Below are 15,053 nucleotides of genomic sequence, written 5' to 3'. Positions count from 1 at the left end.
GAAAACCTGAAGCCTCTATGTACAATGTTTAGCAATAGGGACAAATACTAAATTCGAACACAACTCGTAAACGCATCTCCGACCGTACATTGCGACTTGAGTTGCTGCTAAATACTAGGTGTGTTCTTGTAATCTCATTTAGCAATTTTGAACACAGGTTATATCCTTCAGTCTTCCGTGGCCAAGGGTTTACTATATAATAGGATACTTTCACCTGCCATTAACAGTTCCATCATCCATCTTCAAAGACCTCAAACCCCTAAGCCACCAGACTAACCATTAAGACGCAGTACCTCATCACTTCAATCAACGACAATTCATCATGAGCACCCAGGTTCCTTCGCCGAAGCTAAAGCTGGCCACTGCCGCTCTGGAATCTCTCGACGGCATGTCTTACATTCACGTCCTACATGGCTTCCGGGTGTGCTATCCAATCTTCTGGGATATTGCCCGGGACTCCTTTACTGAGCAGGATAAAGTTCGAGGTCTCCAGAAAGCACTTGCCAAGCTGCAAGGCTTTGATTACGGAGCAGAGTCTTCCAATGGTTGGTCCGTTGATCAGAAAATCTGGGGAGTCGGCCTTGCTATCGTCGTCATCGAGGACATTCTTTCTTCGCCCGATGTGGCCAAAGCCTTCCATTTCGCCAAGATGGATGTGGAGGATTGGATGGAGCACGCCAATCTCCTGGAGCCAAATATGGATGTGTCTAGGTACATGCGCCCCATGCAGGATCCCTTGCTACGCCAGGAGGTGCTGGCGAGTCATTATCACTGGCTCGAGTTCGATTTACCCGAGGCTCCTGAACATCTGCAGCAGTTTTTACCCAAGCTAGAGCGAGACACATCGGTCGAAGAGCCTGAGGAGAAGGAGACTGATTCTATGGAGGGAACTGAGAGTGGACATGTCGACGAGATCGCGGATTCTTTCTGCAATATCAAGATCGATTGATTATCCAATGCCTAGATATATATTGATGGTTAGATATTTTCTCCAATGCAATTACATACCTACCATAACTTCATACGTTCCAAATATTGCTTATTGTAGGCTCTCTATTCGTACTGTGTATTTTCCCTGCTTGATTATCTTTAATTTTAATGCTTGGTATTACGGTGTATCTCTACTTTTTATGTCTTTCGAGGGCTCTAGCACGAAGCCACCGATTCGTCAACGGGGTCGCAAAGGCGGTGGTCATCATTTGCTCATCATATTCTCTTCATCCTTTGAATACAACCTGAATTCACAAGTAACAAAGATATGATTCATACTCCCCCCTGCCCCCTCTACCAAACCTCATCATCAACCATAACCTAGTTCGGTCTCATCGCCCCTCAATCGTCCCCAACCGTGTAGATAGCAGTAGCAAGGTACTCAAATTGGATACTCAATCCAGTCTCGCCGCAACATCCCAGGTAAAAGCCACTCTCGTCAACAGCCTGGTCTCCAGAAGGAGCAAGGTGATAGATCCAGAATTGCTTGAATGCTGACTTTGGATCAATGAAGAGTGGTGTAATCTGGAGCCTCGGGGGGCGATCAAACTTTGTCTTGAAGGTGAAGCGGGTTGGTCGGCCATCGGCGTATCTGGTGATGACACCTTTGCCGGCTTCGACTTCACCGATGCTACCGTGCTTGGTGTCGCGGACTGTGCCTAATTTAGAAGGTTAGTATCTACAAGTATAGGGCCGGATGTATTGCTTGATGTACCTGTTGCGCTCATGGTTTCTCTTTGGGCAGTTGGAACTTGTTTGAAGTTAAATTGGTGTTTGGAGGAAGAGAATTTCTAAAGTCAAAGAGGATGGGTGGTCCAAGCCTTATATATTCCTCGGGATAACACATGTTAGAAGCTCTGCCGTCTACCTCCTCCAAGGTTTTGTCCCTATGGTGGCTATCTTGTCTCAGCTGAAAATCCAATGACATCATGTGAGTATGCCGCCGTGATGCCAGAGTGTCTCATGCGGTAACTAAACCCCGCAGATACGAGAATTTTGCGTCGGCAGTTTCTGGTTACGGCCGATGAGAGCGAGAGATGCAACCCAAGAGACATCCTCCCTGAATCCATGACGAGCAGAGATCGGGTGGAAAGTGCTGTTTTATCTTGCCCTGCCCAAGATCGGAGCTACGCTCGTCGCGCCCCGAGACACGGCACGATGAGACACGGCCTGGATCTCGACTTTCATCCCTAGCTTGTATGATTTTTATGACTTGTCACCTTATCAGACGAAGGTGATTCGACTTCTCAGCCGGCGCCAGCCACTAGTCGAAAGAGCACAAGGAGATTTCTACTACACTCTATCACTGGGATTACCATTTTCTGATCATCCGTGTTCACATTCCGCTCAGTTATCAGATTACGGAGTTCCCGTGTCTCACTACCCCTCTTGACCGCCATCATGCACACCTCCAAATGTAGTAATAGGGCTTTCAGCTGTCGGGCCTCAAACACTCAAGACTTTTCGATCAGCAACTACTCCGTAACTAAGAGGACGACTTCCCTGTTTTCATCATTCGGGATACCCACACGATGGTAAAAGCCGTGTATGCAAGGGGTCATCCGTAATGCAAATTCTGCAAACTGAGACGCTAGGAACAGGAGTCCGAAGAGATGCGTTGTCTGACACAATGCAATCCGCGAACTTGAAATAGAGTCACTGTTACGCATCCTGACCCTTCAGCTGTCGTCGGCTTGTATCTCCCGGATATGTGGATCAAATAGGGGAAGGAATGCGGAGACTGGCGCAAAGACGATACTATCGGCATTTGATCCCATGTCTTTGATAGACTGCGCTTTTTTCGTTCCCGTGGTCTCCCTGAATGCGCCATTGGTCTCAGAATGATGCATTGATGGCAGTCATCTTATACAGTAAGAGAGGTGATATCTTCAGTGACCTAATGATATCGAGGCAATCTGGGTCGGATAATTGAAGCATTCGTGATCTTCATCGCACACATTCAAGTCCTCGTTGATAGGGGGCGTCTCTGAATGTGATGTAGGCTACCACTTCTTACCACTTTCTGAATCACTACTCATATCATGCCTAATCGTGCAGCTGTATTCTGTGCTTTCTCCCTTCTCCCTCCTAAAATTGTTTATGCCTAGCTCGAAGCGAGAAGGGGAAATTAGTATAGGGGACTTGCATGAAGTGAAAGCGAGAGTGAAGATGAATGAAAGGGCAGAGCTCTTGCATTCCAGGTGAGATTGCCAACTTTCTCTCGCTCTGCAAATTGACTGGCATCTGTGGAATACCTGAATCAAACCGCGCACCTGACCTGAAGTATCTGCAGCAAGCCAAAAGGGCGCTGGCAGTAGCGTGACCGGTGGAACACTTCATCACGAGAAGGTGAGGTAGGTAACAAAGAAAGTTCGGTGAAGTCAACCAGGGCCATTTACTCATTTTAATCGCAATTAACACCCCATATCATGAAAAGAATGTTTAGTTGCACTTCCAGAGGTTGCTTCTCTGACGTAGATTATCCGCTACGTAGCTGACTGTCGGTTAGTTCTGCTCCAAAGTGGAAGCTACCAAATCTTTGGCCTAGTTGTTGTCGTTCAGATATGATTGACTTTGATAAGAGTGTTATTTTGAGTTGATAGTCCCCACAGCTGATGGCTCAGATCACGCGCCTCACACACTTTCAGATAATTTCGAAACGCTAACCAAGAAGTTTCAATCACTCAAGCAAAGTTTCACCACATCATTGAAATCTCAGTTTGTACAATGTCAATTTGGTCCTACTAATAACAAATAGAAGAAAAAACAAAACACCCGCTAATAAACTCCAAACCAATCCTTCCTTAGTCCTGGACTCTTTACTCTTCAGCTCTGTGACCCATTTGAGGCTCCTTTCTTCCATTTTGTGATGAGAACAATCTATTGTCATACTGAGCAGCTTGGAAGCCTCGATCAAGTTGGAGTCTCCAATGTAAGACCAGCCGATCGTTGCTCTTAGCAGTATTTGGTACAGCTGTACTTTCTACACCTATGGAGTACAGCTTCTTGACCCCCAAGAGAGGCAAAGTCAGGAGATGCGTCTCGCATTGTCTGGAGCTCTTCTACTCACAGCTTCTAGCCTCTTAGTTTCTCCCATTGTGTGAGCTCTTCTGTCTCTTCTCGTCCTCTATCTCCTTGATCTTCTCGAGGAGCAGGCTCAGCTTGAAGAACTTCATGTCATCATCCTTCTTGTCGACGAACTTGACGAGCTTGGCCACCTTGAAGAGATTCATGTCATTATCGATGAGCTGTGACATTTCTGGGTGCTTAAGAATGTGTCGAAACTCATGCGGGATGCCCACTCGGTCCATCTTGCTCTCAAACTCTTCGCACAATACCTGGGCTTCGTCATCACTCGGTGAATCGCGAGTATGATCCTCAGCATCATGCTGGGATGAATGGATGTTGCTTTCTTGCTTCTCAAGCTGGGTTGGGTCGGTATTCTCCTTCTTCTCGCAGATATCGCTGGACTTACCTTTAGGCTCAAGTGAGGAGTTAGCAGACTCACCTTCATGACTCCCAGCCTGCCATTCCAAAAAGGCGGCGTACTGCTTGGCATCAACAAGTACCATTCCATTCGTGTCCCAAATTGGTTCCTCCCAGGCGGTTCCCCAAGCACCATCGACCTGAAAGATTTCATTGAGCTCGTCTCGCCCAACGCTACTACGACTCTCAGGACAACCCTTGGACTTAGAAGACTCCATTTCTTTGGTCTGATGTCGACTGTTTGGGATATTTGTGATCTTTGTTTGGAGAGGGAACTCGGTGGATAAGGGGTGAAAAAGGTAGTTGATATACTGAATTGGGAGATGAGAAGATGACTGCAGGGCGATTGAGACGGTTCTTATACTTAGACTTCCAAGGCTTTGATTCTATGCTGAACGTTCTTACAACAGCATTGAGGGTCTTTTGAACGGGTGTTCAACGTGCGGACAAATGAACAGAACAGTGATGAATAATGGAGTACATGTGAATATAAGGCCAATGGCAGATCTACGCAATTTTCCAAGGGAAAAATCATTCATCCATCGACCAGTACTCAGCTTTGAGTGCATATGCTGTTCTATTGGTTGTGCAGTTATACTCCATCATGTAGTTCCATATCAGCCTCGTTGTCGGCCAAACTATAGCGAACAAGGCCATGCCTACTGTTCCCACTTCAGTCACGTTCACCGTGGGTAAGCTCACAATTGCGAGTTAGAAGTGTCATTTGTAGTTGAGACTTGTGGTTCCGAGCTTATTCTGACAGAAAACCTAGTTCAATAAGATCAGAACTAGAGAGCTTAACTACGCAGTAGCGTATCTAAATATAATCTTTTAAAGTAGTAAAGCGAGGTTTAGAAATCGGTCGGTAACTGCGATAGTACAATTAACCTATATAACAAGCTCTTCTATTCTTATAGTTCTAACCAACAGGAAGTCCTCCGAGGAATATCTAGCTAGGGCAATCGCGGGCTGAATGGAGTAAGGTAGCTGCAAGGGACAATCCACTATCACCATGGCAAGTACCAGTACCACCGTAGCTATAAATACAGCCATAGGTTAGAGAAATAGCTCGTGATAGGCCAGGGTAATTAAAAAAGACTTACCACTGAGAGTTACCACCACAGCAAGAGTCTTTGATATAACCAGTGACCCAGCCTGCTTCCCACCGCTTGATATGGGTGTTGTCGAAGAAATATTTGTTAAAAACACAGATCTTGGCATCACCGAGAGACCATTCAAGGATGCTTCGAGCAGGAAGGTTGGACAGCTGATCAGGGTTACTGTTTTGCAGGTTGTTCTTCAGTTTGATGGCGTCGTTGGAGGGGAAGTTTGCGCCGGTGTTGCAACCTCGTTTCTCGAGGGTGGGTGCCTGTTCAGGGGCGTCGGTCACGTTGTCTGGAGCGTAGGCTCGGAAGAGGACACCGCCTTCCTGAAGCTCTTCGAAGATCACCTCCCGAGATGAGGCTTCCTTGGTCGGTAGGGTTGCAGAGAGGGCACCGAGAGGCATCAGAGCCAAAAGGGCGGTGGATAGAGTTGAATACCGCATGACAGTAGGACAAGAGGGATGGAATGGGAATGAAACTTGACAGAAGATAAGAGCTGTTGCATCTCCCTTCAAGAGGGAGGATCTTTGGCTACTTATACCCAGGAGCTACTGGGGTTCCCTCTCAAATTTTCAATCAGGCAGGTAAAAATAACGATCTCACAAAAGTTCCAGTCCTAAATAAGACACGAAAGTGGACTGGGATAACTAGTGGCAACCATTGACATTCTTCGATTCTGCTAGGTCTCATTGGCGAGACTAGACTCTAAACTCAAGGATTCGGCCCGGGCCGATGTCACTTGAAACTGCATAATATTAAGCCTATTGTCGGATTTATTTGACGCGACGACTTGTACACCGCATCTTTCATCAGCTGAGAATTCATAGCCTTTTGATTGGCTCATGAACTCGGGCGGCCGGCCTGCATGATATAACCGGAGATTTTCAACTGACTGAACACAATGTACTTTAGATAAGCAAAAAGGGGCAGAACACAAGTCATCAAGGCAGCCATTTATAATTAAATTACTTAAGCTAGGCCCCCTAGACTTCTATTTCCTACTTGGTTCATTTAATATATAATTGATAGTGAGCTTGATATGTAAATACAAAAGCTATGGCTCGCGCATCGGCATTCTATATCCCATGTTCAAGATCCTCATATTTGATGAATTTTATTTTACACTTCTGGCCCATTTATACCACCTGACCTTCCTAAATGGCATTTGAGAACGGCCGCCTCAGCAATTTGTAAGGTGGTTCTATGGCTTAGTCAACTTCAAAGCGCATGCAAGAGCGGCCGCCTCTAAGAAACAACCCACATTTTCCATCCAGAACTGATTCCTAAAAGACGCCTTACATATCGCAGGAATATAGTAGACGTACTCGCAAACATACAGCACCCAGTAAAGATAATAACCCAATAATACGACGACGCATTCAGAGACTCGGCAGCAGACGAATGTTGCAGGGCACTGCTGTTGTGAACAAGTAGACCGCCGATGGGGCCAGCGAGCACGTTTCCAACACCCTTGCCGAAGTTGAGCAGGCCAAAGACGATCGGCCCGGCCGTAGCGTCGTCCGTGACGGTCGTGCTCATCCTTGCCCAAATAGCAGTGAAGCCGGCACCAAAGAAACCATAAAGGATGGTATAGCCGATTAGGACGGGGAAATAATCTGCCAGCCTCCACATAGTAACAGTCGTCACGGCAGCCACCAGCGTAGAGGTACTAGCAAGTACATCAAGTGGTACTTTCCGGTCCGAAAGATATCCGAAGGCAAACTGCCCTGTGACCTGGGATACGCTCATGACGGCGAGAAGCACGGGCCCAGACCTTTCACCGAGATCGAGAGAGGTGGCGAAGGATGGGAGGTACAATGAAGGGAAGAAGTACCCAAAGCCCTGGAATAAGTTGGATATAGAGTATAGCCAGAAGGGAGGGCTTTTGAAGAAGGACCAATTTGTTTTCGGCGCATTGACGTGCGCGGAGGGAGGCAATCGGCCGTCAAGAAATGGGATCAGAGGTCCTGTGAGAACGGCTAGGCTAACAGCAACAGCGCGGAGCGTCGTCTGATAGCCATACTTGGAGAGGAGTGCCTGCACTACGAACGGCATGACAGCGCCAGAAACTCCAGATGCGCCACAAAGTAAGCCGTATGCCATTCCGCGGCGAGCGATCCAGTACTCATTTACCATCATTAGAATAGGGTAGTAAAGAATAAGAAACCCAACACCATAGGCGACACCTTGCGTCAGGATAAGAGTCCCGAGCGTGTTGGCAAAAGAACCAGCTACAAGTCCGCCGATACAAATGGGCCCTGTTCAGCGAAACGCGTTAGTCAGAGATCGACAATAAATTAATTGACATACAGCCAACCCAGACCATCTGCCGTCGCCATCGTTGGTATTTCTGGATAAAAGGCAGAATGAACGGAGCTCCTATGTAGCCAAGACCAGAGGCTATTGTGCCGACGACACTGATGTACGGACTGCTGGCGAAAGCTGGGATTCTCGAGTAGTAGTCTTGAAACACACCAAAAGACAAGGGAAATCCTACAGATAGTTAACCGGAGTAATTTTACCAAGGGAGAAAGAACTACCCCATAGGAGAGTCTCAAATACGAATGCTGCGCCAAGTAGTCGCCATGCTGCAATCCCTCCGTCTACGGGGGCTAATTGTGATATCTCGTGATCATTTTCAGCGAATACTTCACGGTCGACCTCAGGGTTCTGCGGTAACGTTCGGGTGGCAGGTTCAGAGACAGCTGGTTGCGATACTGGGCCTGGCCAAGAATGGAGCTCGTGGGACTCGAGTTGCCTGGGTACTTCCAGGGTCTCTCTATTGCTCATGGTGATAGATAAACCTCGATATATAGTGTTAAGATAAACTTAGTAAAGAATCACCTAAGTTTAAGCTAGATTTACCTAAATATTTTTATCTCTTAGTGTTCAGGTCCTAAGTTTTCCTTTTCTCTAGGTAGGGGAGCGGGAAGTGGATCACCATGGTTAGCCGAGGCTGGCATAACCAATAGGAAATGCGCATGGCGTAATGAACGCGGGGATAGGGAACCGAGGTTTACGGCGGGTCTTAACAAATGGAATGACACCTTGAGAGTAGCCAGAGCAGAATCCCTTAAGACTATGAAGATCAGAGCACTGAGGTTTAGGTGAACTACGGTCTTGGTTTATTGGTCAGTAGGTGGACCAACAGGTAACAGAGTATAACGACTTGAAAGATTAAATCACTTGTTATTGAAAGGTCTAATAATAGCATAGGACATCTAGCTAACGAGGGCTTTTATAAAGCATTATTCCTCTGTAATGAAGAACATTTTTGACGCTCGCAGGGACGAGCCATGATAGCCTTTAAGAACGTAAGCTTCTTCATGCATGATACATATAATATCGTGCTATATCTCGTTTCTTGGCTTCAGGTTTGACAACCTGGGATGTTACCTTCCTTTGTTATCAACCTTTGCCAATGGAACTAGTGTCGGGCGTTACGACGGTTACGCGGTGCGCAAGGATAATGTAGCATGGTAGGTGAGCCACATCAAGAAGCCTCCCACTATGAAACAAGCATTGTGTCTCTTTTGGATAGGTTATCCAGCCCGCCCTCCCCAACTCACCTCCTTTATGATATAGAGAATATCGTAAGCTATACTGAGAATCCTCAAGCAGCCTTCGCTTCTCCATTCTCTAGGACTTGAACAACCTTGCTCTCCTCTCCCTGGTCATTGATGTCTCGCTGAATGCGGGCCGCTCGCCAGTCTGGCCCTAATCGAGTCAACGCAATGAAAAAGGGAACGATCATCAGAAGGAAAGCAGCAAATATGGTGTATGTCCAACCAGGCTGAACCGCGTCGGTCAAAGGTTGGATTGCAGCAGTTATGGCAGCGCCCAACCCGCAGCGTATTAAGTTGTTGGCCGCACTTGCAGTGGCCGCGTCTTGTGGGAAGAGATCTACCATGAGAGCGTTCAGAGCTTGCGCCACGGCGGTGGTGGTGTAGCCGATGATAAAGAGGAATACCATAGGTCCGGCGAGATGGGTTGGCTTGTTCAACGTCCATCCGTATCCAAGAAGACCGGCAATAGCGGCGGCGATGTGTGGCCATGTAACTTGCAAGCGGGCGTGCTCTACTGGCATATTTGGGTCCCGACGGGCGAGCTTGAGCGGGATATTATGCTTAGCAGCTGTCCTTCGGTAGGCCCTGTCCATGAGTCGGCCTGTGATTACGGTACAGACAGCGCTACCAATACCGAAAGCCAAGAAACAGAGAGATGTCTGTACTTCTGAAAGATCGTAGAGGGTCGTCATAAGCGGCGGAAGGCCCGTATTGACACCGGCTATCAGTATGTTGATCACGCCATTACCCGCGAGCACAACCGCACCCTCCTTGTCCAACACCACCTTCAAGATAGCGAAAGGGTTAGGGAAAGACATGGGCTTCCGTTCCGTCGCTTCTCCCTGCCGCTGCTTATTCCCTTGAGTGAAGAACAAGTAAAAGGGTTGACTGAGACGAGGCGGCGCATATGATCCGTTGCCAACAAGCTTACGATTAGTCTCAGGAAAGAGGAAGAGAAACAAGACACCCAGCACGATACATGCGATAGCCAGGAACCAAAAGATGGAATGCCATCCAAGATAACGAGTCAAGACACCGCCTAGCACAGGTGCCAGAGCAGGACCGAGAACAGGAGCAACGGTAGCCCAGGCCATATACGATCCTCGCTCGGCCGGCTCGACAATATCTGCAATAACACCACTGGCGAGAGGAATCATTCCACCGGCGCCTGCACTTTGGACACATCGCAGCGCAAGAAGTCCAGCATAAGTGTTCTGCAGCGCCAGTGTAATGTTGGCGGCAAGGAAAACCGAGAAACATGTGATGTAAGCGAGACGGCGGCCACTTGAGTCTGAAAAGCTGCCGACGAAGGTGGGGGCGATGCCTTGGAGGATCTAGCGTTACATGAGCACTCGTGGTACGTAAGAGCCAACGACGGAGATTATTTTACCATGAATGTTGTTACTGACAGGTTGACATCCGTGATGGATACGCCAAGATCGCTAGCCACGGTGGGTAGCGCAGGATAATACATGCTAGTAGACATGGTACCAAGGAGCGCGAATAGCGACACAGACACTATCATCAGGCGTTTCGACCAGAGACTATAGACCGAAAAGACTTCATCTTGAATAGCAGACATACTGGCAAAGAAGCGAGTTGCGTAGAGGGATCCTAGTACCGAAGAGACAAGACATGTGCAGTAAGTGAAGAATTCTTAAGGGTTGGGTACTTCTTGAGCTTTAGTGGTGAGATATAAAGGATCAGATCAGCAATGGGGGATCTGCAATTCCCGTGTAAGCGATGCCGTATACCCGTAAGCTCATCAGATTCGGTCAGACTGTTGGTGTAATTAGGATCGGACTAGCCTGATTTGGCAGCTCACTTTATAGACAGTCACATCATATCAAAAGTGCTTATCTGACGTTCGTATTTAGATAAAGGTTTTGTCAGTAGGATAATGTCCTTGTCTGTCAGCTTCTCGTTGTGATATAAACGGCCCAATAAAGGCCAAGGGCTTGGTAAGAACTAAGGCAAATCATCTAAAACGTACTGCCTTACAAATAATCTACAATAAGGCTTGTTGTTGTCCTGAATCAAATTGACTTTAACACAAAGCTGTATGATCTAAGTATATACCGGCATAGGCGTATAGTTACGGTTGAATGAGTAAATATGGGGGCAATATTCATCGCGCAGATTTCATCATATAAAAATCTTCACGTAACTTCATCGAGCAAAGTTCATCAAGCAAAATTCATCAAGCTGGCTTTGTTCTCACTCTCAATCCTACAGAGCCATATACGTTCCACGTTTTGTGCGCTACTTACATTTCTTATCCATAAGTCTGCATAGCAAACACCCTACCTGGCTTACGACTTCATGCTTGAAAAGCCAGCACAAAGCCACTTCCACTGTGATTACATTCTCCTTGTTTTTCATCCCCTCCTCCTCTAATACCAACAAAAGAGTGGACCTTTCCTGCGCTTTACTCTAATCTTCCTATTGCTCTTATAGACTTCTTTACATTTTCAACACATAGCAACTGACAACGGCTTTACAGTAGCTGTATTGCGAGAAGGGTGCCTTTCAAGTAAGTACGTAATTAAATTACTGCATATGTTTAAGCTGGTTCAACATCCAAATCTGTCTTCAGTAGCGACTATATCTAATATATTAGCCGAACAATTGTACTTGTCCTTCTCATGTAGGGAAGACAAGGAGGAGGGATACCAGTTTACACAGCAAGAGAAGTAATTATTTTAATTTAACTAATCAGCCACGTGCATTAACTCAATTTAACTATCTAGAATTTATTAAATTCTGTAACATTGGTCTTTTCCCGTGTTTTTCTTCTAACCGTGAATGTATTTGCGCCCCTTGTTTACCTTCTTTATTATTGTCGCGATCGCCGCAAACGCAATCAAAGCTCAGAGTCTAGTTTACTAGCAACCGCCGTAGATTTGCACTTTCTAATAACCTTCTGACGTCGCGGAAGTTCTTCGTCTCTGACATCCTCTCGGGTCCTCTTTGTCCCTTTGCCAGTTTCCTGTTCTGTAGCTGCAGGCTCTTTTGTGGCGAAAGGCCAGGGCACCCAGGACCAAAGCCATGCGATCAATTGACGACGCTGGATTTCCGATCGACGCTGGGCTTCCACTTCTAAGCGACGACTGACTTCATCGAGATCAATCGGTACGGGTTTTGGAGGTATCTTGGGAGGGACGAGGTTATTGTCAATGATCTCGCGTAAAGCCTTATGGTCTGGCAGGATAACATTTGACATAAAAGAGAATGTATGTTGGATGAATGCGCTGAGTTCTTCGGGATCAGAAATAGAGTAAAGGCGTGTGATGTCGGCGCAGAACTGTAGCTGCAGCTGTACATACTCCATGATCTTTTTCTGGTCCTTTGTTGGGAATTCCTTAAAGTGCGAGTTGCACTGAACCCTTCGCTTCAAAGAATTCATACTGAAGATGCTGCGTTTATGCTGAAGGGGCGAGTTAAGTTTAATGAACTAAGTCGAGTAACGGTTGTAGCTTTGAACGTAGTGCGATAATAGATAATCGATGTAAATGAAATAAAGTGAGACTGCTGTATACTATTGGCAATTGATGGGACAATCATCATAGTTATATATCATAGCTAAGGCTATTCGAATCGAGGGATAGATATTCAGTCATGCTGTCCAGTAACAAAGAACCAAATTCCACTAAAGCTATAGTACTTATTTACTATATCGAATGGTTCTGGGCATCCTTTTCCTGGACACCTGAATTTACTTGAAAATTTGGAACAAACCATTTGTAATAATTGATAAAGTAAGTGGTTTAAATATATCTGCTTTTATGTTATGTTCTGTCATTTGACTTATCCTGGTCTGTTCAGATGGGTCGCAGAGAGGGAACAAGACACGGTCGTCGAACAATTCCAGAACTACCGAAGGAACGTAGACCACCATTATCGAGAATGTCATCCCAGGGAATCAGAACTTTGTCTGCAAGTCCTAGCCTGTAATTTGAGCTTCTTACCGGCGAGCACGCTTATCTCACTAGGTCAAATCCAGTGATGAGAGCCGTTGTGGGCACCTGATGCGATGCTTATATTTGAGGAGCGCCGACCAATGTTTAATCATCTACGCGATAAGATAGTTAAATGGGATTTTTCAGTGTGGTGGCTTGATATGTCTTGCTGAGACGTCATAATCTTTAAGTATCAATTAATCAACAGGTCTAGGCTGGCAGCTCATGCATAGTTCCTGGCTGGACAGGCCGTGCATCTGACTCCACCAATACACTATTCGGTCCACCATCAACTTCGGCTTGCAAAGGCCGAATAATTTTGTTTGCTTTGGAGTCTTTCTCACCTCGAGCCGGAGTGCCAATCATACGGTTCATAACCCCAGTCGCTCTCCTCCTCCGCTGGAAAGACCGCCATGCAAGACCTGATACAATTGCAACAACGAAAGCTCCACCTATTGCACCAGCAGTTATGGCTCCTACTGGCATATTCTTGGGAGCTGGAAATTCTTTGAGCGCAAAAGTGGGTTCCAGAAGTGAGAATAGAGGGTCTCGATCTTCTTCTCCTTTACAGCAGTTATATGTGCTGTGCACGTGACAACAGTACTGGCCTTCGCTACACTGCCTAATAAATACCGCAGTGTGATTTTGTCCTCGGATGCCAGTCAGTCTCGAGACGGTATGCCCTCACAAAGATTCACTCACTCATAGAGCAGACCTCCTGGCAGCCGGACCAGTCCTTGTCCGTGCAAGCACCTCGTTTTATGATGTCAGGAGACTTTGCACATAGACCATTCTTCAAACAACCGAGGTTAAGATTTCCTCGGTCACAACAGGTATTGAAGATTGTGCGGTGGGTGCCACATGGCCTGTATCTTTCCGGTGCCTCGTCGCCGTTCGGAAAGTAACATTTTGTCGCCACCATCAAACCAAAGAGATAGAAGGATAAGATGAGAGCGGTAGGTTTCATGGCGAACGGTCGTTTTGTTTGTGAAAAAGAAGGCGCGGAGCTAGAAGGTGAGGCTGGGTTAATGTTGCTGACGACAAAACGGACAAGAACATGAAGAAAAAGTAGAAATGAATCTGCGCCTTAAATCGGTTCAAGGACATGCTACCCAAGACGCCGTGCATTATCTTTGTTTGTTGTCATGACGTCAAGAGGAACGTTGCCAAGGACGAAGTTGGGGGCCATCACTGATCCTTCCATTATAGGTTATCGCCGGATATTCATTTAGTTACCTTGCAACTATCATTGGTCAAGAGACATTTCAAAAGCACTTATGTGCATTTGTGAATACGCAAATACGTCCAATCATATACATCAATATTAGTTGCAAGATTGATCAACGACAGGTTGACCTTTTAGGATCTTTCGGGGTTTAATCCTGGGCACTTTCAGGCATAAAGGAAAGACCAGCCGGCAATCTGAGGCGAGCTAAAATACGAGGGACTCGCTTAGTAAATATCTAAACGAAGCAGGGAAATCTGTTTATCTCATCGCTACATTGCTGAGGTTATTCAGTCAAGGGGCTGCAGTGTAGCTACATCCGGATCATTGACAGATATGTTGATTTTGTTCACTTCGTCTACACTTATCGTGAGAGGCGAGCCGATGCCGCACCCAGGACGGGGTCCAGTGTGAAGAAGTTCTGATAGCCCGATCCAGGAAGGACCTGATTATCATTTTAACATAGTAAGCTTATTTCCCACATGGTCTGTGTCGTGTATGGTACTGAACAAGCGGGACTGTTTATAGATGTTCAAAGTCTGGAGACAACGATTACACCCTGTCATGCGATGTCTGCAGCTCGCCATAGGCCACGAACGTGCTTCAGCAGGTACATACGACCATAGGTAGTGGAAAATGCGGGATCCCGTCTGCTCTCCCATAGTCAAGCCACTAACCGGCGGATTAGTAGTTGGGTCGGTGACGACCAGCGAATCCCCGCTGT

At 46.6% G+C, this 15,053-nt stretch overlaps 6 protein-coding genes across 6 annotated transcripts; 1 reads left to right on the top strand and 5 right to left on the bottom strand.

Moving 5' to 3' along the window:
* Positions 1–322: 322 nt before the first annotated feature.
* Positions 323–949, top strand: FTJAE_12044 (uncharacterized protein; the record flags this gene model as incomplete). Its single annotated transcript, XM_037345052.1, has 1 exon — positions 323–949. One exon carries the CDS (start codon positions 323–325, stop codon positions 947–949), a length of 627 nt encoding a protein of 208 aa, XP_037200925.1.
* A 383-nt stretch (positions 950–1,332) lies between these two features.
* Positions 1,333–1,718, bottom strand: FTJAE_12043 (uncharacterized protein; the record flags this gene model as incomplete). The annotated part of the gene is made up of 2 exons (XM_037345051.1): positions 1,333–1,649; positions 1,706–1,718. 2 exons carry the CDS (start codon positions 1,716–1,718, stop codon positions 1,333–1,335), a joined length of 330 nt encoding a protein of 109 aa, XP_037200924.1.
* A 2,355-nt stretch (positions 1,719–4,073) lies between these two features.
* FTJAE_12042 (monocarboxylate transporter 2) lies at positions 4,074–8,369 on the bottom strand (the record flags this gene model as incomplete). Its single annotated transcript, XM_037345050.1, has 5 exons — positions 4,074–4,713; positions 5,580–6,057; positions 6,917–7,837; positions 7,890–8,072; positions 8,120–8,369. The coding sequence occupies 5 exons, from the start codon at positions 8,367–8,369 to the stop codon at positions 4,074–4,076; spliced, it is 2,472 nt and encodes an 823-aa protein (XP_037200923.1).
* Positions 8,370–9,192: 823 nt separating this feature from the next.
* Positions 9,193–10,727, bottom strand: FTJAE_12041 (quinidine resistance 1; the record flags this gene model as incomplete). The annotated part of the gene is made up of 2 exons (XM_037345049.1): positions 9,193–10,479; positions 10,536–10,727. 2 exons carry the CDS (start codon positions 10,725–10,727, stop codon positions 9,193–9,195), a joined length of 1,479 nt encoding a protein of 492 aa, XP_037200922.1.
* Positions 10,728–12,008: 1,281 nt separating this feature from the next.
* On the bottom strand, positions 12,009–12,551 carry FTJAE_12040 (dityrosine transporter; the record flags this gene model as incomplete). Its single annotated transcript, XM_037345048.1, has 1 exon — positions 12,009–12,551. One exon carries the CDS (start codon positions 12,549–12,551, stop codon positions 12,009–12,011), a length of 543 nt encoding a protein of 180 aa, XP_037200921.1.
* A 763-nt stretch (positions 12,552–13,314) lies between these two features.
* Positions 13,315–14,071, bottom strand: FTJAE_12039 (uncharacterized protein; the record flags this gene model as incomplete). The annotated part of the gene is made up of 2 exons (XM_037345046.1): positions 13,315–13,667; positions 13,807–14,071. 2 exons carry the CDS (start codon positions 14,069–14,071, stop codon positions 13,315–13,317), a joined length of 618 nt encoding a protein of 205 aa, XP_037200920.1.
* Between the last annotated feature and the right edge of the window lie 982 nt (positions 14,072–15,053).

Source organism: Fusarium tjaetaba, assembly GCF_013396195.1.
Source record: "Fusarium tjaetaba strain NRRL 66243 chromosome Unknown NRRL66243_c0000313, whole genome shotgun sequence".
Classification (NCBI taxonomy): domain Eukaryota; kingdom Fungi; phylum Ascomycota; class Sordariomycetes; order Hypocreales; family Nectriaceae; genus Fusarium; species Fusarium tjaetaba.
This window is presented reverse-complemented; position numbering and strand designations above follow the sequence as displayed.